This window comes from Phragmites australis, chromosome 20, assembly GCF_958298935.1.
Source record: "Phragmites australis chromosome 20, lpPhrAust1.1, whole genome shotgun sequence".
Classification (NCBI taxonomy): domain Eukaryota; kingdom Viridiplantae; phylum Streptophyta; class Magnoliopsida; order Poales; family Poaceae; genus Phragmites; species Phragmites australis.
Genome location: NC_084940.1, coordinates 17,634,539 through 17,657,019, shown reverse-complemented (window position 1 = coordinate 17,657,019; position 22,481 = coordinate 17,634,539). Strand labels below are relative to the sequence as shown.

General features: G+C 45.3%; 2 protein-coding genes across 4 annotated transcripts; one reads left to right on the top strand and one right to left on the bottom strand.

Moving 5' to 3' along the window:
- The first annotated feature begins 6,789 nt into the window (after nucleotides 1-6,789).
- LOC133902432 (protein RDM16-like) lies at nucleotides 6,790-11,036 on the top strand. 3 transcript variants are annotated; one of them, XM_062344019.1, is made up of 7 exons: nucleotides 7,256-7,431; nucleotides 8,460-8,531; nucleotides 8,606-8,732; nucleotides 8,821-9,246; nucleotides 9,339-9,533; nucleotides 9,621-9,784; nucleotides 9,868-11,036. In XM_062344019.1, the coding sequence occupies exons 1-7, from the start codon at nucleotides 7,400-7,402 to the stop codon at nucleotides 10,730-10,732; spliced, it is 1,881 nt and encodes a 626-aa protein (XP_062200003.1). In that variant the 5' UTR covers nucleotides 7,256-7,399; the 3' UTR covers nucleotides 10,733-11,036. The 3 variants fall into 3 exon arrangements, with proteins under 3 accessions (XP_062200002.1, XP_062200003.1, XP_062200004.1); XM_062344018.1 differs by having other exon boundaries at nucleotides 6,790-7,431; nucleotides 8,460-8,732; XM_062344020.1 differs by lacking the exon at nucleotides 7,256-7,431 and having other exon boundaries at nucleotides 8,521-8,531; nucleotides 8,611-8,732.
- A 2,948-nt stretch (nucleotides 11,037-13,984) lies between these two features.
- Nucleotides 13,985-22,202, bottom strand: LOC133902431 (CASP-like protein 5B3). Its single transcript, XM_062344017.1, has 3 exons — nucleotides 21,872-22,202; nucleotides 15,887-16,019; nucleotides 13,985-14,474 (listed from the first exon to the last, which is right to left on the bottom strand). Exons 1-3 carry the CDS (start codon nucleotides 22,000-22,002, stop codon nucleotides 14,274-14,276), a joined length of 465 nt encoding a protein of 154 aa, XP_062200001.1. The 5' UTR covers nucleotides 22,003-22,202; the 3' UTR covers nucleotides 13,985-14,273.
- Nucleotides 22,203-22,481: the final 279 nt, after the last annotated feature.

The following is a 22,481-nucleotide window of genomic DNA, read 5'->3' as shown; positions in this document are numbered from 1 at the left end:
TGTTGCCTATTGTTGGAGTCATATGTTATAGTTGCTTAGTGCAGTTAACATGTGTCTAACATTTCCTTGACTTAAGCCCCATAGCATGTTTTTTCCTTCACTTGCGGAGTACAGTTTTGTACTCACACCCGTTGTCCCTTCTCTTGCATCCCCTTTACTGATCAGAAGCCATCAATGAACCTGCTACCTTGGAAGAGGACGACTTTGACCCGGAGTTGCTGTTCTAGGCTAGTGTGCCCCCGGTCGACGCCTGTGGATGATAGAAGCCCCACTGGCGCTGAAGGTCTTTTAGACCATCAGGTCCTTTTGTAATAAGTTAAATAACGTTGTAATATTGGCATTGTGATGATACACTAATGATGTAGAACATGTATGGAAACTTGATTCTGGTAAACACGTTTTATTCCTTCAAAACTGGGTGTTACACTTTTCATCCCCACTGACCACTTGGATGGTTGTGGTGTAAATCTAGAGGAACTCGACGGGATTGGTGGTCCCGTTGTACTTCTCGATCGAACCGGGCTAGCCACTTCACCCTCTGTAGGTCTGGAGAGAAAGCCTGACAGGCGTTGATAGCATCCTCATCAATCCGAGGAGCCACGGGGGTTATGCCCACTAGGGTTAGAGATCGGACGCGATTTTTACTCAAACGCACCAAGATGACCTCCGGTTAGACCAATGAGGAGAAGTTGACTGTTCCTCAGGGGTCCTTGAGCGTCTTCGTTGCTTGATGACTTTGTGCAGTTCATTTATGGAATGGTTTTTGATCGGCAAGGTCCTGCGATAGCTAGGCGCTCGGTTTTCTTCCCAGACTATCTTGTTCCAGGGAATACGTCTTTTTGGATCTGGGTCATCACGGGAAGGATCAGTGCAAGACTTCCCCCGATTAGAGCTATCTGCGGTTGCAACTTGATGAGAGTTCTTGGCATGAAGGATAGCTTCTCTGGCCAGGTCAGTCATCGAGTTGATCCAGTCCTTGACGCCATGGGTAGTCAGATTTGTAGTGGAACGTTGTCGGAGGGTCTCATATAGAAGGAGGAGCCTCTACATCACTACAGATATGAAGCGTTGAGTTCCCTGTTGATGGTTAGGAGACACTAGATCCTGGATCTCGTTGGGATTGGGATCAGAGGAGTTTTCATCAGTAGAGGCTGGTTGGTGTTTCCCGCAACCAAAGCGGCGGGGTCCCGCATGTTTGCGGATCATTGTCACCATGACTGGATAGACCTGCGTCCCCATCTTCGATGGTGAAGACTTATCGAGGGTAATATCTAGTGGAAGAGGAGTCCAGATCCATCATGGATTTGTCATCGGAGGAAATTTTTGGGTATGTACATCAATAATCCATGTTGTCGAAAGCTGCAGGGGAGGATTCCAAATTGCGGCAAACGTCGCTTGTGCGATCGTCTTAGCCACCGACCGGTTCAAACTCAATGTCGTAATATTTGGTGCACTAATGCATAAAATGACCTCATCGCTGGATTTGTCTCCAGTAAGGTCATTGTCGGAGGGTGAACTCCTCGAGCGGGGATCCAGAGGGACCCCCTTTGAGATTCGGTTGGTATGTGAAATAAATGGGAGTAAATGAGATGCAGGTGGAGTGGAACGATCTGATGCAGGAGGAAGTAAATGCTCAGGGGATTTTTAGACAGGTTCGGACTGCACTGAGCGTAATACCCTACTCCTGTGTATATGCTATAAATGCTCTGAGAATATCTCTCTGAGGATTTACTGTGTTACAAGAATATTTGTCTAAGTCTAGAGCTTCGTGCTCCTTGTTCTTCGGTTGATCTAAGTCCTGGTTCTTCTCGGTCCTCCGTCCTCTATCTCATTTCGCCCCCTTTTCTCTGGGGAGCTCGCCCCGCTTATATACCCGTCGGGGTGGTAGCGTGCCCAGAAAGGATGGCGCAAGTTCTAAGGCGCCATAAATGAAAAGCAACCATCATGGGCTGCAGCTCGAGGTGACGGGGAGGGTTGAAAACGCGCCCCCGTCCGGTCTTGTTTGTCATCATTCTGCTTTTCGGCGAGTGCTGTGGGGAGGGCCCACTGGGCAGCCACCGAGCAGCCCTGCGTGCTCGCCTGGTCAGAGCAAGCCTGACACAGCAGGGCGGCAGGCGGTGTGCCTCGAGTTCTGCGATGTTATCCCGAGGCGCGTCGGATGACGTGCGATGGGACCCATGCATTAAATGTCCCCACGCCTCCCTGCCAGACTGTGGCAGGGACTGACAGCAAACGTAAGGGGAGTGGTTGGAAGTGACAGACCACGCGCTCTCTTAAATGCAGCATCGGGCCTCTCACCAGTTGACACCTCATCGCTGAGTCTCTATGGGGACCACCGGCGAAGGGCTTCTCAGGCCCTCGGGGAACTGTGAGTGCTCGGGGACTACCGTTCACAGCCCCAAGCACTTTCTCCCGGATATGCCCTCTCTTGATCCTCGGGGAACCGGATGCTCGCGGACCATTGTTTATGGCCCCGAGCATTCTTTCCCGGAATTTGTCTGCTCGGGTTCTCGGGGAACTTGGGTGCTCGGGGGCCACTGTTTACGGCCCCGAGCACTCTCTCCCAGAACTAACTTCTCTTGTCATCGGGGAACTCGGGTGCTCGGGGGCCACTTTTCATGGCCCCGAGCACCCTCTCCCGGGACTTGGTTTTCTCGGGTCATCGGGGAACTCGGGTACTCGGGGACAACTGTTCATGACCCCGAACACCCTCTCCCGGAACTTGGTCTTCTCGGACCTCGGGGAGATAATCCCCGAGGGAGGGTGCCACGTGGCACTCTGCTGTCCTGGCCTCGGGACTCGGAGACCCCTGGTTCCCATGTCACCAATAGTCATCGTCAAGGTTCACCCGGTCAACCGCCGGTTCGTTGTTAGTCAAAAGGGTAAAGTTGTCGTAGAAACCCTCATCCGAGAAGCTGGTCCTCGTTGCAGACTTGGGTGAAGTCGACGACATGTTGTGTGTTGAAGACCCGATGTCTTTGGTCATATTCCCCTTGGACAGCGCCAGCTATCGCTGATTTATGAAATGCCGATTTATGAACTTGTGAATGAAGTAGGGGATACTTTCTGTAATTGAATCATACATCATAGATATGGATTTATACAGGTTTAAACATCTCTTAGGATAATAGCCTTACGTCCTGTTTATCTTGTATTGATTTCCAAGACTATTTACAAGGGGTTCTTGGTTAGCCTAGATAGATCTAAACCTAGTTGGAGGGCTCCTTGTGCGTAGTCGCAGAGGTTCGCTGATGTAGATCGGAAATATCCCGAGTTCATGTTGGCAGTTTACATACGTCTAGAGATTCCCTTCCTAGACATAAAGATATACTCTGAGAATATAGTAAACCATAGGGGCTTTAGATACGGTAGTTTTATACTACCCATCATCACCAATAATGAAACCGTGAACCATTAGGAAAAAAAACCTGTTATCTGGTAGTATTCAACTTTCCTACCGCAAGTTCTTCCTTCTAGAGATGTTTCTACATAGTTTCATTAATTATATATTTATTATACTCATGTGGCATTTCGTCTACGTGAAGTCATTATTCATGCTCACGCCAAAACCTAAGCACCTCAACAAAGATTTTAGAGATGTGATGTAAAGAAGAACGTGAAATCAGGGTAATTATTTGAAGCATAATGTTGTAATTCAGCAAGACAGAAGACATTATTACGTGTGTTTACAAGGTAGATTGGACTTTGGTTTTTGTTTTGAGTTTAACTTGCCTAATGTGGCTTCTTGTTTTGGCTTTCCTTTGAAAGTTTAGTTTTGGTATTATTTATTTATTTTGGGGTCGAGTTTTGGCATCAATTGAATGGCTACAATTTGCATTTCTCGCTAGTTATGCCATTGCATGGTCTGGTCCATCTAGAATGTACGGGCAATTTTGGCGCATTGTACTATGTTTTATATCTTGAAACTTTGATTGTGTTAGAAACAGACCAAACTAGCAGATAACTCCGAAAACGTCCGTCGAGTTCGTTAGGTTGTGCCATTGAATGGCACCTCCAATGCTCCAAGGTCCAAAGTGGTGGTGGTGGTGATCAAATTAAGCGCTGAATCACCCAATGAAGGATCACAAAATCCTATGTCCCCTGCTGCTGAGGGTAAGGGGATTCATATTACAGAGTGCATCACCAAAGTCTTTAGCCGTCTCGCCCTTGACCCACCCTTCAACCTCTGCTGGCTCATTAAGAAAGCAATGGATGCCCTTTTACCTTCTGCCCACAACCCTAGTCATAAACGAAGACTATGACCAAGACATACCGGGGATCTGGGATGAGTAGGACACCCAAGGATGCAATGACAACTTGAACTTGATTTCTTCGTATTTGTGTTTGTCCCCATTACAACAAAGAGCTTTGGTGTGATAGATTTCATGGTACTCTTTTCTTCGCTACTTAGGAACCAGATTGTAGTTTCACAAACTAGAATACTGAATCAAAGTTGGCAACTACTTTGAAAAACCTCAAAATTAAGGTGGCCGACTATGTTATTGTCGGATTTTAAGAACTCGGAAGGAAGGTGCTCTTTTATGATGCTACGCGCAGCTATCCGAATTGTGGAGAATTTTGAAGGATTGTGCCCTTTCATGGCTACGAAGACAACAAGAGTCTTATCTAGAACCACATGAGAATGGAGGTGGAACCTGCAGGATCCGGGATAAGGCAATGGAATGTTATTGAGGTTGGCAGCCTGGTTACATATTGGCATCTTAGGAAGTGACGACCAATTATGGCCTGCTAAAATAACAGAATTATGCTTTACATAGGATGAGGATGATGAAGCAAAAGAGATAAGAACTAAGTGCAAAGAGTTCAAGACAAAAATGAAGAAGAGTGTAGACATACCGTTGCACACCCAAATTGAATTGGATCTTCCCCAAGGGACTGATCCAAAGACTTACTCAGGTAAATGAAGATGGAGATGACAAGGCATACTTTGATTCAAATCAGGATGCATCCTATATATGATGATGACAGTAAGGATGGTGTGAATAGGAGGAGGTGCATATTTTTAATATTTGATAGGCGCCCATCACTGACACGACACAAATACGTAGTGTACCATTAGGGTTAGAAATAAAACTCGACACTAGCGAGCCAGCTCGGGCTCAAATAGGCTTAGCTCGGCTCGGTAGCCAAACAGCCAAGCCCGAGCCGCCTTCCCAGCTCGGTGGCCAGACGAGCCGAGCCCAAGCTGGCTCGCGAGCGGCTCAATGGCTCAGTTGCCAGCCCACCCATAAAACCCCAGCGCTCACCCATTCCAACTTCCAAGTCTCTTCCCCACCCCTTCAATTCCCAATCTCCCAGTCCCAAAGATGCGCCACCACCCTCAGCCCTCAGATCCTGCACTCCCGTTGCTCTGGCCGTAGCACGTAGACTTTGTAGTCCTATTGTGTCGCCGGCCCACCACCTCTCCGCCCACCGCTGCCTCTCTAACGGCTGCTGGAGGTGGCCTGCGACGCCTACGGCTACGACTACTCGACGAGGCCACTGCGACTGCCATACTCTGTCGACAAGTTCCTCCGGTTGCGTGCGCTCGTCAAGCGGGAGACGCAGGCTGCCGTGGGCAGGTCAGTCTCCTCCTCGTCGCACCGCGTGCACATCGATGGTGGGCACCACCACCGCTCTCTCTCCCCCATGCACCCACGGGAAGTTTAGCTCGTGATTAGGCCCGCAAGATCGAGCGTGGCTTTCATGCTTGCACTATGTTCATGAGGAGTCCATTGATCTGAGCCGGAGGTGTAGAGAGAGTTACAATAGGTGCTTATCGTTTTGGTTTTGGCTTCGGTTTTTTTCTTCTAATTTTACAAATGCATATATGTTCACATGTTGCTTTACTTCTGAGTTTTGCTTCTGAATCTTCACATGATCAATGGAATAGAGGAGTGTTGACCCACAGCATTTGGACAGAAGTGTTTGCTTGATGCTTGGATGCTCAACAACGTCAGGCGTGAAGACCAGAGCCCTCATATCGTCCAACAGACAAGGAAAATATCAAACAGACCAAGGCTCGTGAGCCCGCCGAGCTGACTCAAGCTTCCGCCGAGGCCCGAGCCGAGTCTGCTCAGCCTGCCCAAAAGCGAGCTCCTGCGCACCCCTATGTACCACGTTCGGTGGAGGGACTAGTTTGACCTGTACGAGAAACTTGTTGCCCTTCATTTATTCTGCATTGGAAAAGATAACTCATTTATTTGTGAGAGTGATAGCATTTATTAGACAAGGGCAAGAAAGGAACAAAAGAGAAAAAATGCATAGAAGTTCGAGAATGACTTATATTTAGAAAATAGTTGAGAAGGCTAAAACGACATACATTTACAATCAGAAGGAGTATCAAACAGACCAAGACTCACGAGCCCGCCGAGCTGACTCAAGCTTCCACCGAGGCCTGAGCCGAATCTGCTCAGCCTGCCAAAAGCGAGCTCCTGCACACCCTACGTACCACGTTCGGTGGAGGAACTAGTTTGACCCGTACGAGAAACTTGAGGACTCGGATAGTCCATTTGTTTCTTCAAGGGACCAAAGTGACCCTCGGCACAAAGTTGAGAGAGGCTATTCCGCCGGATTCAATAGAGGTGTATTTTATGGAAAACGGAAAAGAATAGATGTAGAAGAAATGGCTGAAATGCAAATGCCAATTCTGTTTGGTCGGTTCCCCTCTCTACCGACTGCAGTAGAGCCCGGCCCGGTCCGGTCCGGTCGGTCTTGCACTTTAGCCTTGGAACTGGCCTGCCCTAAACTCAGACCCGCAGCCGGCACAGCACACGACCGCAGATCCTCCATCCCTCCCTCTCCCCCCCCCCCCCCTTCCACGCAAACCCTAATCCCCTCCCCCAAGCCATGGACCGCCACCGCTCCTCCCGCCGCGCCCGCGACGACGACGGCCACCACCGCTCCCGCGACCGGGAGGACGACCGCCACCGCCACCACCACAAGCGCGACGGCGGGGATGACGACGACCGCCGCCGCCACCACCGCGACAAAGACGACCGCCGCAGCCACCGCCACCGCGACGACGACGACGACCGCCACCGCAGCCGGCGGTCCTTGTCGCCGTCGGAGTCCCCGCAGCCCTCGGCGAAGCGGGACCGCTCGTCGAGCCGCCCGCGGGAGTCCGTTGAGCGCCGGGACTCTGCCGACCGCGAGCCACCGTCGTCGCGGAAGCGGAAGGGCCACGATGGCGGCGGCGGCGGGGGTGACGAGGCCGACCGCGAAGGGGGCAAGCGGGCCAGGGCTTCCGTGGACCCGCCTCCGCCCAAGGAGGAGAGACCCAGGCGGGAGCGCCGGAGGTTTGAGGATGTTGATGCGAATGGAAAGGATGGTGATGAGAGGGGCAAGGGGGGTAAGGATGCCTCATCCTATGACCAGAAGAATGGGCAGTTAAGAGTTAATGGTGATTCACAGAGGGGTGCTGGGCCTAATGTAAGTGTCTCTTGTATTACTGCAGAGTTTTGATTCTTGTGTTTTGAATTAGATCACTGAAGTTTGGGCAAGTAAATGCTGATGCGTGTTAATCTAGATTTATAAGGAACCCACGGTTATCGAATGGGTCGAATTAGTTTCTTGGGTCACATTTGCTTACTTCACAGGGTATTGGTTGATAATCTGCCATTTGTTTGGAAACATATGAGAGTTAGTAGTCGGGACTGGGGAGTGGTTTTGGTCATAGGTTCTTCGCTTCAATCGTGTTCATCGTCTCGATTGAGTAGTATTGGTTGAATTTTTCCTAGTTGTGAAAATATTTCAGGAGATGACCATTTGCTTTAGCTTGGTATGAGTGGCTACTGTGATTACTGTGTGGACTATTGCCCTAGGTTCAGTTAGAGTAATGCTGCCTTACTCCTTGTTAGGACTGTTAGGTGCTGAAGTAAGTGAACAGTATTTTTTGTTTGGCACTTAGGAGTTGGAATATTAAATTCGGTAAGTTATGGCACGTTTGTGCAGATTTTCTTTTTCTTTTTTAAAAAACGTGCTAATGCTTCATCTAGTTCCATTGGTTCATTTTCGTCCAACAATGATGGATAGTGTAGTTATCCTCTAGAGGAATCGAAGGATGTTTTGAATATCAATATGTTTGAGGAAGGGCATAATATGTTTGCCTATGTTCTTATGATCTGCCAGCTTGCCACTGAAGCTAATTTGTTGTACACTCTTTACTCTTTCAAGGCTGTGGCATTTAGAGTGAAGTTCCTAAATAGATCTGTTATATTATCTTTTGATACAATATAGGTAAAATGAGTACTCAGCCAGGACTTGAAGATGCATTATTTTCTTTGTGCTTTTGGCTAACCTAGATATCCTACTTGCACCATTTTGTTAATACTTTTTTTTGGGTGTGTTTGTTACATTTTCCATTTTTTAAAGTACCATGTATTATGTGACAAATTGATGCTCCATTATTTTGCTATCGTTTATTTCTATGTTGACTTTGCATCTCTTATATTTTGTAGGCTGGCTCTCAGCAACCGCTCAATGCCACACCTGTTGTTGTGGTGCCATCTTCTGTTCCTGTTCTTTCAAAGGTATCTTCGATTATTACCAACAATGAAAATGAGGGAGTTAGTATTAGATCTGATGAGGTTACTGGAAAATCTAGTACAGATGGAAGTGCAACCTCAGCTGCTGGCAACAGTAGTAGCCTATCTCTTGATGCTTTAGCCAAAGCAAAAAAAGCTTTGCAACTGAAGAAGGAACTTTCAGAAAAACTCAAGAAATTACCCATGGTAAGAAATCACAGCTTTTCCAAGCCCCTTGCTCCAATGTTTTTATAGTACCTTTGCTACCATTCTAAGTTTTGTTTTTTCTGCACAGCTTAATAATAAACTTGGTACTAGTATTACTGATACACAAGTTTCTAAGAAAGAAGAAACAAAAACTTCTGTATCAGCTGTAGAAGCTCAGCCCGTTTCTAAAGGAGAAGCAACAACTAATCTGCCCACTAGTAGTGTCTCTGGGACGCAGGCCACAGCTGGTGCGATTGGTATTCCAGGTCTGGCTAACATTTCCAATCTGGATGCTGTGAAGAGAGCTCAAGAGCTTGCTGCTAAGATGGGATTCCGCCAAGATCCACAATTTGCTCCCCTCATTAACTTATTTCCTGGCTCATCTACTGAGCTAACAGTGCCTCAAAGACCTGCCAAGGCTCCTGTTCTTCGCCTTGACGCTCAAGGTAGAGAAATTGATGAGCATGGAAATGTTATCAGCATGACAAAGCCAATGAACCTGAGTACTCTGAAGGTAATTTTTCCTAAGTTACCGTAAAGTTCCATAAAATGTTATTCTTGATTCGTCTCTATGGTGACTGGTACTATTGGTTATACCTTTGTTAGGTCAACATAAACAAGCAAAAGAAGGAAGCTTTTCAAATAATTAAACCGGACTTGGATTCTCTTGCAAAATCAAGTGCTCATTTTGATGAAAGGATGGGCATAAACCAAAACAAGCTCCTCCGCCCTAAAAGGCCAGGATTTCAGTTCATTGAGGAAGGTAAACTCTCTAGGCAGGCTGAATTGCAGAGAATTAAGGTATGTAAGGATGAACCTTTATGATTTGTTTTGTTTATGTTGATTATCATTTTTCTCTTGCCTTATTTGAATGGTTTGATTACCTAGAGTCAATTTGGCGAAGCACAAGCTAAAGAGCTCAAAGTAAAGCAAGCCCAGCTTGCTAAAGCAAAGGCAGAAGTAGACATGAACCCAAACCTTATTGAAGTTGCTCCTGGTGTGAGGGCTCCAAAGCAAAAGCAGAAGGAAGAAATTCCTGACATTGAGCCATGGTTGTTTCTTGCTTCCTCTCTTGAATGTATTTTTTAGATTTTACTTTGCCAATGGACAGGAGCTAATTTTACTTTCTTTTCAGGGATGCCAGAATTTTACTTTCTGTCACATATGAGGATATCTCTGTGGAGAAGCTTAATATGGACAGGATCACCATATATGTAGAACATCCAGAGCCATACGATCCACCAGCTGAACCTGCACCACCGCCGCCCCAGCCACTGAAGTTAACTAAGAAGGAGCAGAAGAAGCTCAGAACACAGAGGCGCCTTGCTAAGGAAAAAGATAGGCAAGAAATGATTAGGCAAGGCCTCTTGGAGCCACCCAAACCTAAGGTCAAAATGAGCAATCTTATGAAAGTACTAGGCTCTGAAGCTGTGCAAGATCCCACGCGCCTGGAGATGGAAATAAGAACTGCTGCTGCGGAGCGTGAGCAGGCTCATGTTGACCGCAACATTGCCCGCAAGCTCACACCATCTGAGCGCCGTGAGAAGAAAGAGCGGAAGCTTTTTGATGATCCTAACAGCACGGTGGAGACAATAGTCTGTGTTTACAAAATCAGAGACCTGTCCCACCCACAGACACGCTTTAAGGTCGATGTGAATGCACAAGAGAACCGGCTAACTGGTGCAGCAGTGATTACGGATGGTATCAGTGTCGTGGTTGTTGAAGGAGGGAAGAAGTCGATCAAAAGGTACAGTAAGCTCATGCTGAACCGGATAGACTGGGCAGCTGCAGTTGGTGGTGAGGACGATGCTGATGAGGAACCTGACAAGCTGGTGAATAGCTGTGTATTGGTCTGGCAGGGTAGCGTTGCAAAGTCCACCTTCCACAGGTTCACTGTACACAACTGCCGGAGTGAGGCTGCTGCTAAGAAGGTTTTCATAGATGCTTCTGTTCCTCATTACTGGGATATGGCTGTCAATTTTTCAGAAGATTCGTCGTGAGCAAAGCACCTGTTCATAACCCGGCTAGCTGCTGTGGATCTTTGCTCTATCTGCATAAAAGTGATGTGTGGCCCGCGTTATAGCGCATGTCGGTAAGTCTTGTTATGAAGTAGTACAAAGCCCTACTACTATTGCTTAAGACTTTTTGTTGAACTGAGTAGTACCTTGTACTGTCAATCTGTTGTGAGCATGTCATTTCAGAGATGTTGATGTTTGTTGCGGGATTTGCTTATGTGGCACTATGTTGCGAGGAACTATCGAGTTTTGCAATATACACTTTCAAATAATTCCGTTGCAACATCTATATGGTGGCTCGTGTCTGTGCTGTGTTGTCGCGGGGGGAATTACGGTATGGCTGTGCAGCGGACGCTCTAATGTTTGTATATGAGCTTTCAAAGATCTGCAATATAGTCTAAATCGTGCATCATTCACTGCTTCAGCAAGAAGTCTTGGTGACGAGGACCAAGGATCGTTAGATATTTTGCTGTTGTATGGTGAAATTCTACTGCTGCCATTGATCGCAACATCTTTGGCGGTTGTCTTGCAGCAACTGTAATCCGTAGCCACCGATTGCCACAATCTGCATCGCAATACTATTTATATCCTAGACGCATTGGCCTTGTCCATGATACTCTCGTTTCTGGATATATGGCTCCATTCGGGATCCTTGCGTTCTAAACAGGACCTAGAGTAGTGAATATCTGGGACGCGCCAACGTCCTTCCCAAAATATGGGGCATCTTTCAAAGAGTGTCGCGATTATCTCCGGTTCCAAAAACAAATAAAGGGGCTGTTTGGCAACTCGTCTCTGACCGCGCCTTCGCTGCACGCGCGACCTCGTCCTCGGGTGCCCAAGATGGCTCACCTGGGCGCGCCGTGCACCAGGACGGATGAGGATTCCATCCTGGTGCCGACTTGGACCGGGAGCGACAAGAATGGGAAGGGAACGCGGTGGCCACTTGGCCATGGATGTCCGTCCCACCCGGCACTGGCGCGCGCGAAGTCGAGAACGCCTTCCTCGCCGAGCTTCATCTCCGTCACGGCGAAGTCACCGTCTCCAGGCACTACCCGGAGCAATTCTTGGATCAAGTTCTTGCACTAGAGCCACTGTGATCAGGCGCGCAAGCTGGGACGCATCAAGCACCGAGACACGAAGATCCACTACATCCCTTGGAGGAGCCTCAGTGGTGCCCTCGGCGCGGCCACGTTCTTCCGCGTCAAGCTGAGCTTGGACATGGTTCCATCCATGCGTGGTCACCGGACATCGTCGAACGCATCATCGGGCGCACATGCTCTCTTCAGTGCATCGACTCCGATATGCTCCACCCGACCGACACCCGACCAATCAAGCTCTGGGCGTGGACTGCAAACCCATGAAATATCCCGAAGGTGATTTGGCTCACTTCCGCCAACCGCGCCATAGATTTCAATTTCGTTTTTACAATTTTTTTTTCATAGAAAAAAATATCAAAATTTGTAAAATTTCACTAAAATTTCGATCATTTTTCGTCCTCTACATGAGTCCCACATATTAATGGAAGAAAATTTCATAATTAGATATTTTGTTTCCTTTCAAAATTCATAAAATTTTAGCAAAATTTTAATTCCTATGCCGGTCACGGTATTCCCTCCGGAACATTGGTGGAGGGGATCAATCACCAGATCATCTTACACCTGGAATTGATGGAGGACTACTCGCGTGCCTTTGTCACCCTACACGTAGTGTTAGTTAGACATCCATATCTAATTATTTTTGCTGAATCGGATACTTTGAATTCGAGTTAGATTTTGACACTCATGTCAGATTCTATGTTGTATTTCGTGTGTCCAAAATTTATTTGCCGAATCAGACATCCGAATTTGAGTCAAATTTTGACACTTTATCCATGTCCAATTAACACTCCTCACAAGCAGGCCTAGTGAGCCTCGTCAAATCGGTCCTCTCATGACAACATGTCTACTTCTTGACGGCGCTCAAAGTGCCAAAGGAAGTTCGTGAGAGCTTAGACAAGAACAGAAAGAGATTCTTATGGGCGAGGGACAGCGAGCTCACAGGAGGCAAGCGCAAGGTTAATTGGAGTCGAATCTGTAGACCCACGGACCTGGGAGGCCTGGTCATTCTCAACCTCGACAATTTCGCCACAGCACTTCGCCTAAGATGGCTATGACTGGAATGGAAATCGGTGGACAAGACATGGATCGACACGGAAATCCCATGCAACGGCCTCCACCACGATAACCATTGGAGACGGCAAAAAGGCGAGGTTCTGTCACTCAGCATGGCTACAGGGCTGAAGACCTAAGAATATAGCGTCGAACGTACTCCGCATCTCCATAACCAAGAGAAGAACCGTACATGGAGCCCTACACGATAACATGTGGAATAGCATCAGGGTGACACCTACAATAATCTGTACGCCTTTAAACCGCAATACACGAAGTACATCTCCAACCTAACACGCCAGATGACATCACATGGAAGTAGACAGAGCATGTGCAATACACAGCGGCATCGGCATACCGAGCACAGTTCCTAGGCTCTGCCGGATCCACCTACAAGCCTCTCATTTGGAAGGCATGGTTAATGCTCCAAAATACAAGTTCTTTGCATGATTAATGCTCCAAAATCGAATATGGACCTCGGACAGGCTCGCAACCAGAGGATGGCCACACAGCCTGACATGCCCCTTCGCTGCCAAACGCAAGAAACGACGCGTCATCTCCTAGCCGAATGCAGATACACCAAGAGGATCTAGGCCTTGGTCGCAACCTGCACCTCCCAGCTGCAAATTCATCCATCAACTTCGTAGTCTGTCTGCCCTTCTTCGTAATCATCCTAATTTCGTGGGAAATACGAAAGGAGAGGAACTAAGGGTCTTCCAGCAACGATAAGCCCCACCAACGGTGCTATTCGCAAAGGTCAAGGAAGAGGCAAGCATGGCCCGGACGTGGCACCTAGCGCACCTTATAGGGAGACAATAACCATAATTTCCTGTACAGCTTGTACTTAATAAAAACTCTCTTCTCTATCAATAAAATAGGCACAATTCGTAAAAAAAAAAGATAATTTCCTGCATACCACTTAATATTAACGAAATTCTCGATTTGCCACTAACAAATAATGATCCCTTCCATACCACCAATTTAGTTTTTTTATCTCCAAAATACCATTACCATCATAACAAAGGTGATGGGAATGAAACCTAAAAGATAAAAAAACTTATGTTAACGAATTAAGTGATGACATGGAAGAAACCATAATTTTTCAAGTGACAAATTGAGGATTTCATTAACATTCATCTATCTGAGAGCACAACGACTACTCTTTCTGAAAAAAGGATGAGTAGGATCGCAACATCAGCGGGCCAAGCAAAGAAATTTCTGCACAGGGTGACTGCTGGCACGGTAACTGAAATCTAATTGTCCCAAGTAGAGTACAATCGATGCGATCATGACAGTTACACAACATGACGGTAAGGTGCACAACATCAGCGGGCCAGGCAAACAAATCTACACAGGACGACGGCTCCTTCCACGCCAACTCAAAGTGAAGGCAAGAGCCAAAACATGGAGGCAGCAGATGTAGCTATGAATGACCATGTGATGAACGCCAGAATGACCGAAAGCTCGTACCGACCACATGACAGCTGCGGGTACATCCTGCAGAAGTGGACGTCTCTCTCGAAAAGGATGGTCACACCGGCAGAGGCAGAAGCGGCTGCAAATGAGAGAATCGCTGTGACCTGCAAGCACACCCGCATATTAATGCTCCTTGAAGGTTTCTTTTGCTAAATTTTGATATTTCAAGTGTTATGGGCGGGATCACTGTTCACACACGTAAGGATTACTGCTCACACGCGCCAGCAACCGGACTGCAAATTAGGATTTATCTATTCGATTTGTTAGTTTGAATAAAATTCAGTTAGAGATAAGATTAGAGATCGGCTAATTTAAATTAAAATAAGAGTTAAAGATACGTTAGAGTTGGATTTGAATAAGGTTGTTGTAGGCCTATACAAGGTACACAGCTGACACCTTTTGTAATCAAGCAAAGAAAAATTAATCTAATCTTCCCCAATATTCTGTCTCCTGAATCTATAGTCTAATCCCCCCTAACAGCCGACGCTGTCTAGCTATCCTCCCGGTGGAATGTTTACCCTAATATCAAGAGAAAAGAAATAAAGAGTTCAACATATGGTACTCCTAGTTCATTAAGAGGTAGATGCTCCTTTTGCTTAGAAAAACTCGGTTCTTTAATTTTGTATGCTTGTGCTCAATTTTCTGGAAAAGAACACAAGAGAGCAGACAAAAAAAATTTCTACGAAACAATTTTGTTTTGGTAAACATCTTTTGACACGGGATAACAAAGAGGCCCAGATTCATGCTTGATCAAGTTGAGTTGTGTGACGTTACTGTCATGACATCTAAACTAATAAATAGAAAAGATGAATCTTTTCTACATCCATCTAGTTTTGCATACACAGAACATTCCAGACCCTTGGATCATATTCATTATATCCTGCCATCCATGGCCAATCTAAGCTATTGATCTTTGCAATCCAAAGCCTATATCCATTGCGTATCCTGCTGGTGCTTGATACCATAATAACCAACTAATTGCTTTCTCACACAGTTTTTTCAATGTTTCTTACCCCTCTGATCAATTGTATTTACTGATTAACATTTAACAATCATTACATAGCCTTCTCTAACAAAACGAACAACCAAAATCAATTATTGGTAAAATGCTACTTGCATGATAATCAGTAGTGCCATTTATGTCACTTAAATTTTCTGGCAAATTTTTTTCATGCAATGTGGATTCTACGTGCCTGGGGATTAATACTGATTGATATAAGCACCACAGAATCAGACGGCAGCCATTGGTCCAACAAGGGGGGGGGGGGGGGTGATACAACAACCCAGAAACTGCAAAAGTTATCAGCCAAAACAGATGCAAAACATATTACTAGTTTATCATCCCTGACGTTGAAAAATAAATTTAGGATAAGCGCATTACTTTCCAAGTGATACTTTCCTCTGGGCTAACTACAAGTTTGCACTAATTCAAACTGTTCATCTCATCAGGAATTTTTAAGAATAATTAATATGTAAGCACTTGAGCAGAAGAACAGACATAAAATTAATCACTTACCCAGTCACCGACAACAAACAGGCTTACAAGCACAGGGTTGTGAAGATCTCTTTTAGTCTTCAAAGAGTAGATATCAAGACAAGCAAGGCCAAAACTCCAAAGAAGCTGCAGGCCCATTGAAGCAATCAAGTAGCTGAAAAAAAGAGAGAGATCAGAATAACTACGGAGTACAAACATAAAATGATGTCAAGAATGAATATTTGAGCTCATGCCCAGGCCATTCTGAAGATTATTCAACAACTTTCAGATGTCAGTCAGTTCAGTCTCAATACTGTAACCTGAGCAGGAAAAGATAAGCCATTTCTGCACCAATGCAATAGTAAATACATGTGACACATCAAAATAAAACTGGAAAATTTCAACTATCACAGAAAAAAAGTTCTACATGTAATGAAAGCCATAATGTTCCATTAGTCACACACATACGCATACATGTGCACACTGAACTCATGGTTAGTCAAGCACCGTTACCATGACATGATCACCCGCAATCCTCTCCAACTGAAGCACCATGGCGGCTCATCTGTGCACTCATCTAGGATCTGTAACAGCTCTGTAACCAAACCCTAGTGCACTGACGCTCGTGTAATCTATAAATAGCTATTGCTACCATGAATAAAAGTGTGCATTCAATCATAACATTCTCACATGGTATCAGTGGCCTAAGCTCCTCTGCCTTCATCTCGATCAGCCATGTCTGCTCCACCGGCCTCCAGTGCTAAGCCTGCTATTCCCGTCTCCCAGGCCATCCACACTGTCAATATCAAATCCATTGTTTGCTTCACTCTTGATATCCCTGTAAACAACTACACAAAATGGCACAATCTTTTCCTCATTGTTCTTGGTTGCTTCAACCTTCGTAACCATGTTGCTTCTGCCGATCCACACCATAATGATCCCGTGTGGGTCAAAGAAAATCTTACCATGGTCATGTGGATCTATGCGATAATTTCTGATGAACTCCTTGACATGGCCATGCAACTTGATGCCATTGCTTTTCAAGTTTGGACCCATCTCCACTCCATCTTCTCTGGCAATAAACCCAGCCGAGCTGTGCATTTGGAAGCCGAGTTTCATAGTCCCTGTCAAGGCAACCTCTCGTCACTGCCTACTGCTACAAGCTTCAATCCTTGGCCAATGCCCTTGCTGATTGTGATCAGCCTGTCTCCGAGCGCACCCTCGTTCATCAACTCCAACTCATTCGTGGCCTCAATTCAAAGTTTTCTGTCTTGCACTCCATGCTGCATCATCTCCCCACTTTCCCAACCTTCCTCTAGGCGCACAATATGCTCACTGTTGAGGAAGCCTCCCAGGCTGGCTTGTCCAAACCATCAAGCTATTCAGTTTTTGTGGCGGCGAGCTCAACCCCAGGCAATGGTGACTTGTCTACTCTGCACCCTGACTCCACTCGCTCTCCGACGTCGTTTGACTGTGGCCGTGGTCGTGGTCGCGGTGGGCACAATAACTCCAGCAACGCTAGGCACGAATAGCAGCAGCCTCAACAAACCTTACATCAACGCCATGTTCAATCCATGGGGGTGCCATTGGGCCTCTACTGGCGTGCCCCTTGGACTAGGGCTATGGGTCCGGGTCTGGGTCTCCTCGGTCCTCAACCTCCTACTCCGGCACCAACTCAGGCGTATGCGGCTCTACCCCATATTGCCAAGATTCTCCTTCATGGGACGTCAACAACTTGATCCAGGTGCTCCAGACGACTTCCCTCAACCAGCCATCCACCTCCGGGGAGTGGTACCTGGAAACCGGTGCTACATCACACATGTCCAGCGACTTCAATATCTTTTCCTCCTACTACCCCTGCTCCTCCCCCACTCCTTCTCGCATTGTTGTTGGCAATGGGGCAACATTACCCATTCTTCGTTCTAGTTTCAGTACCATTCCTACCTTGCATGTCAATTTTTCCTTACATAACATCCTTCACACACCGCACTTAATAAAGAACCTCATTTCTGTTCGCAAACTCACCACCGACAATTCACGTTCAATTGAATTTGATCCCCTTGGTTTCTCTATGAAGGATCTCACCACCAAGCGGGTAATCATGAGGTCCAATAGTGCTGATGGCCTCTACCCATTCCAGTCCACCAGACGGGTCACCATGCCTTCGGCGGCATTTGCAGCACAATCTTCATCAACGGGCTTATGGCACCAACGTCTTGGCCATCCCGGACGTCAATGCCTCTCCAATTTGCCTTCTTTTCTTTTACCTTCAAATTGCAAATAATGGCAGTTCCTCTCATGTGTGTGATGCATGTCAACTAGGGAGGCATGTTCGCCTACTCTTCTCCGCTGCCACCACTGTTACCTATTTTCCTTTTCAAATAATACACTGTGACCTGTGGACTTCTCCCATTGCAAGCTTCACTGGCTATAAGTTTTATCTTGTGCTCATGGATGATTACACACACTATGTATGGACCTATCCGCTTTGTGCCAAGTCTGACACTTGTACTGTCATCCAACACTTTTACAATCTCATTCTCACCCAATTTCACCTTCCCATCCAATGCTTGCAATGTGACAATGGGCGAGAGTTTGACAATGCTACACTACACACTTTCCTTTCTTCTCGCGGTGTAACATTCCATTTATCCTGCCCCTACACATCCCCTCAAAATGGAAAAGCTGAACATATACTTCCCACAAAATAGTCAAGGACCATTACCATGACATGGTCACCTGCAGTCCTCTCCAACTCAAGCACCATGGCGGCTTATCTGTGCACTCATCTAGGATCTGTAACAGCTCTGTAACCGAACCCTAGCGCACTGTCACTCATGTAATCTATAAATAGCTATTGCTACCATGAATACAAGTGTGCATTCAATCATAACATTCTCACAATGGTCAACATTGCAGCTCCTTTTCTTAAGAGTATTCTTGATTCCAATTCTAACCAGAAATCCTAGCAACACCCTGGCAGGACACCTCAATAAAAGTTTGAGAATTCAAAAAATTTTGGTAACTAGATTAATTTTAATATTTATTCATTTTTTAAAAGAGAGTTACTTATACTATCTACAAAAAGGGAACATAGGAAAGGCAATCTCAGAAAAAAAAAAGTTCTTTTATCGCATTTCAGTTTAGTAGTCTTTCAGAATGATTTAAATGCAGAATTGCACATTTTAGCCAAACACTACATTTAGTAGTTCTTCTGCACTGAAAATAATAATACAGGACAGCACATGAGTTCAAGTAAAATACCTTTATAGGCACCTAAACAAGAACACATACAACGTTAAAGTTGTAGGGCCACAAATAGGCTTAGATTACCAGACTCTGTAATGCATCTAAAGTATGCCACATACATCTTCTGTTCATTTCAGTCACTAAAAGCCCATTGCTTCTTACCCAAATGGCGATGCAATTTACAGTTCAAACCAAAAAATTAATTTGTGAACTACATGGAAACAACCTATTTAGCACTGCTTGAAAAATTGACAACCTTTACAGTTCATTAATGCCAAATTTTGGTAATAATCAAAACAAAAATATAATTACGAGGAGCAACAATGTTCATGAACTTTGATATCACATATTCAAGTCCAACGGCACAGCTTGTAACTTGAGAATTCAAGGTAACACAAGACAGTGTCATATTTGATTCACGCCGTTTTTACCAAGCTAAGAAGTTTTAACTTGAATTTTGCAGCATAGAGGAATAGAGAGAGGAGGCAGTACCAGAAGGCAGAGAATTGGATGAAGCCAAAATCAGAGACCATGACAGCAAGAGAAGCGCCCACAAAGAAGCATTGCGATATTCTCAAAAACAAACTGTACAAGGTCCCTGGGGTTCCCAGTAAATCCGCCATCCTCAAGGGTTGATGCACCTTACGTCGCACCTGCAGGGTCACTTTCACAGGAACAAGTACCTGGAGAAGGCCGAGATGGTGGATGACTTGAGGGGGTGGCCGCCGCAGCAATTTGAAGGGGCTGTGGATGGCCTGGACAGGAGAAGAAGGGAAACCCTAGGTGCAGGCAGTAATTTCTATTTTGGGAGATGTGAATGGGGATAAGGACTTGGAATGAGCCGGGGACAGAAGCGACAACTAATGGAGAGGCACAGCCGCACGGGTCCTAAAGTTTAATATATTTAAAAAAATATTAAATATATTCTGTTTAGATTTTACCGAATAAGTAACAATATTCTGTTTAGATTTTACCGAATAAGTAACAACAGGGAATATTTGAACTCAAACATACACGCAGAGGAGGTATTTGACAAAAAGAGGAGAGATTGTATTAGTATTTTCTAGACCCCATGACTTATGGCTGGCTTTGGAAAATTTACCTGTTGTTTGTAAAAAAACATTCCCCGCATTTTTCATATTATCATTTGGTAACTGAAAAGTGACATGAGTTAGTGTTACTCGCAGATTTCACAGTCAACATGCATACTGTGGTGATACTACAAGTTACAAAAGATCATATAGCACCACATGGCACATCACTTGCAACCAGATGTGATCAATTTCCTATAATACTTTACATAACTAATATCTTTATGACAGTAAATTATGTAAATTCAAGGGGTTCCTGGACATATTTCAAAGTCAAAGTTTTAAAGTGAGAAAGTGGTAGAAGTTTCCTGAATATATGTCATATTCAACAATGCTAAGTAATTATGTGGATACATATTTTCCCTATTAATGATATATTTGTTTGTAGGGATAATTTCAGATGAAAGTGTTTTTTGGAGAAGATTTATGTGTGATTTTTTTTTCAGTATTTTCTCTCAAAAAAAGTATGGAAAAACCTGTGAGACTGCAACGTAAGTAAATAAATAAAAGGAGACAAAAAGACTGGTATAGGAAAGCTAATTATATGTTGTCTTTTTATCCCATTTTCAATTACCACTTCCTTTTTCTTTTTATTCTCTGGAATGATTTATGTATACTTATTAGCCACTTACCGCTTTTAGTATTCCTCGTGTACTGGCATCCACCTTAAATTTGGGCAGTAACGTGCACAAAACAACAGAAATGGACAATTTTATTAGATGCCAGGCTGCCAGCTACATCTTACATTGTTCGAGTAAATTTTGCATAACTATACTATCAGAATGCTTCAAATTAAAGGACCTGTATCAGAGCTACAATGTTCAATATATTATTAGGCTACACATTTGCCTCCCTCAATATATCACAAAACTACATATTTTAGGAACCATCACCAAGCTTGACGTTTGACATCCTGGGCCCAAATGAAAGGACACAGGTCGTGAGTGCAATCCGTATCTCATTATTCAATGTGGCACATGCTGGGTGATGGAGTTCCTAAATATGAAGTTTTGTGTTATATTGAGGGACCAAATCTAAAGTTTCTGTGGTACAACTCCTTAAGTCTGTAATTTTGCAGTTCAAAAAAAATCTGTAATTTTGCAATTTATTCAGGTGCTAACACAGCTCCGAAACTGCAGTTTCAGCTGGCAGCACTGGGCCAAAAATCAATTATTTAACACACACTGTATACTGTGCTCCAAACCCAAACGGAGATACAATTTACAAATTACAACACAAACAAAGAAAAATAACACTTTTAGCAATCAAAGCTCAAAGGGAATATAGTAAGGGACTGTGTAATCTTCCAAATTATGCCAAATACCCATAGTACCAGGAAACATACTTCAGCAACCCGAAAATTTTCCAATTGTAGGGAGCATCATCGTTTCACATGTTAATATCACTTCACTAGCTGCAAAAACTGCATTTTCAGCTTGCAGCATTGGGCCAAGAACCAATCATTTAACATACATTGCATATTGTGCTCCTCCAAATCCCATAAGTGCATACAGTGTAAATTCATGAAGAAATTCCGATTCCAAGAAACTGCTACATTTTATTCTAAGAAAGCTTACGAAATCCATAAAAGCCGTATCTTTACCGAAACACAGAGCTAGCAAACCAATGCAGCACACAAGAAGCAGCTTAGAGGGGGGCGAAAGGAAGAGGAGGGAAGGGCCGTTACCAGAAGGCTGTGTAATTGGAGAAGCCGTACGCGGTGGCCATGGCCGCGACGGAGGCGCCGGCGGACACGCATTGCGACACCCGCAGCGCCAAGCCGCTCCAGGTCCCCGGGCTCCCCACCACATCCTTCATCACTCCTAGCGGGTCGGGGGTGGGCGTTGCGAGAAGAGAGGAGCGCCGCGCTAGAGAGAGGGCAGTCGCCGCCGGTGGGAGGCCCGGCGAGGCAGGAGGCTGAAACCCTCACTCGTGGATCTGCACCAGTATTGCCTTCTGCGAAATGGGAGCTGGAGTTGCTGAGTCACTGTTGGGATCAGCTATCCAGTGAACAGTCACTGTTGGGACACCTCTGTTCCTAGCCCTTGGATCTAATCCTAATGGCTTGGATGAAAAAGAGAGAGATTGGCTAAGTTCGATAACCGTCACCGGCGGTTCCCTTCCCCCTCAATTGTTGGGTCTACGCTGGAAGGGTGGTGCTACTGATACTGCTCCAAACCGGTTGATCATAGTGTCTGACCATGACTATTATGGCTGCTGATATAGGTTTATAGTTGGTATTTGTATCTTGTAACATTACATGTTAGATTTTACTTAGTCGGTAGTAGTTACTTAAT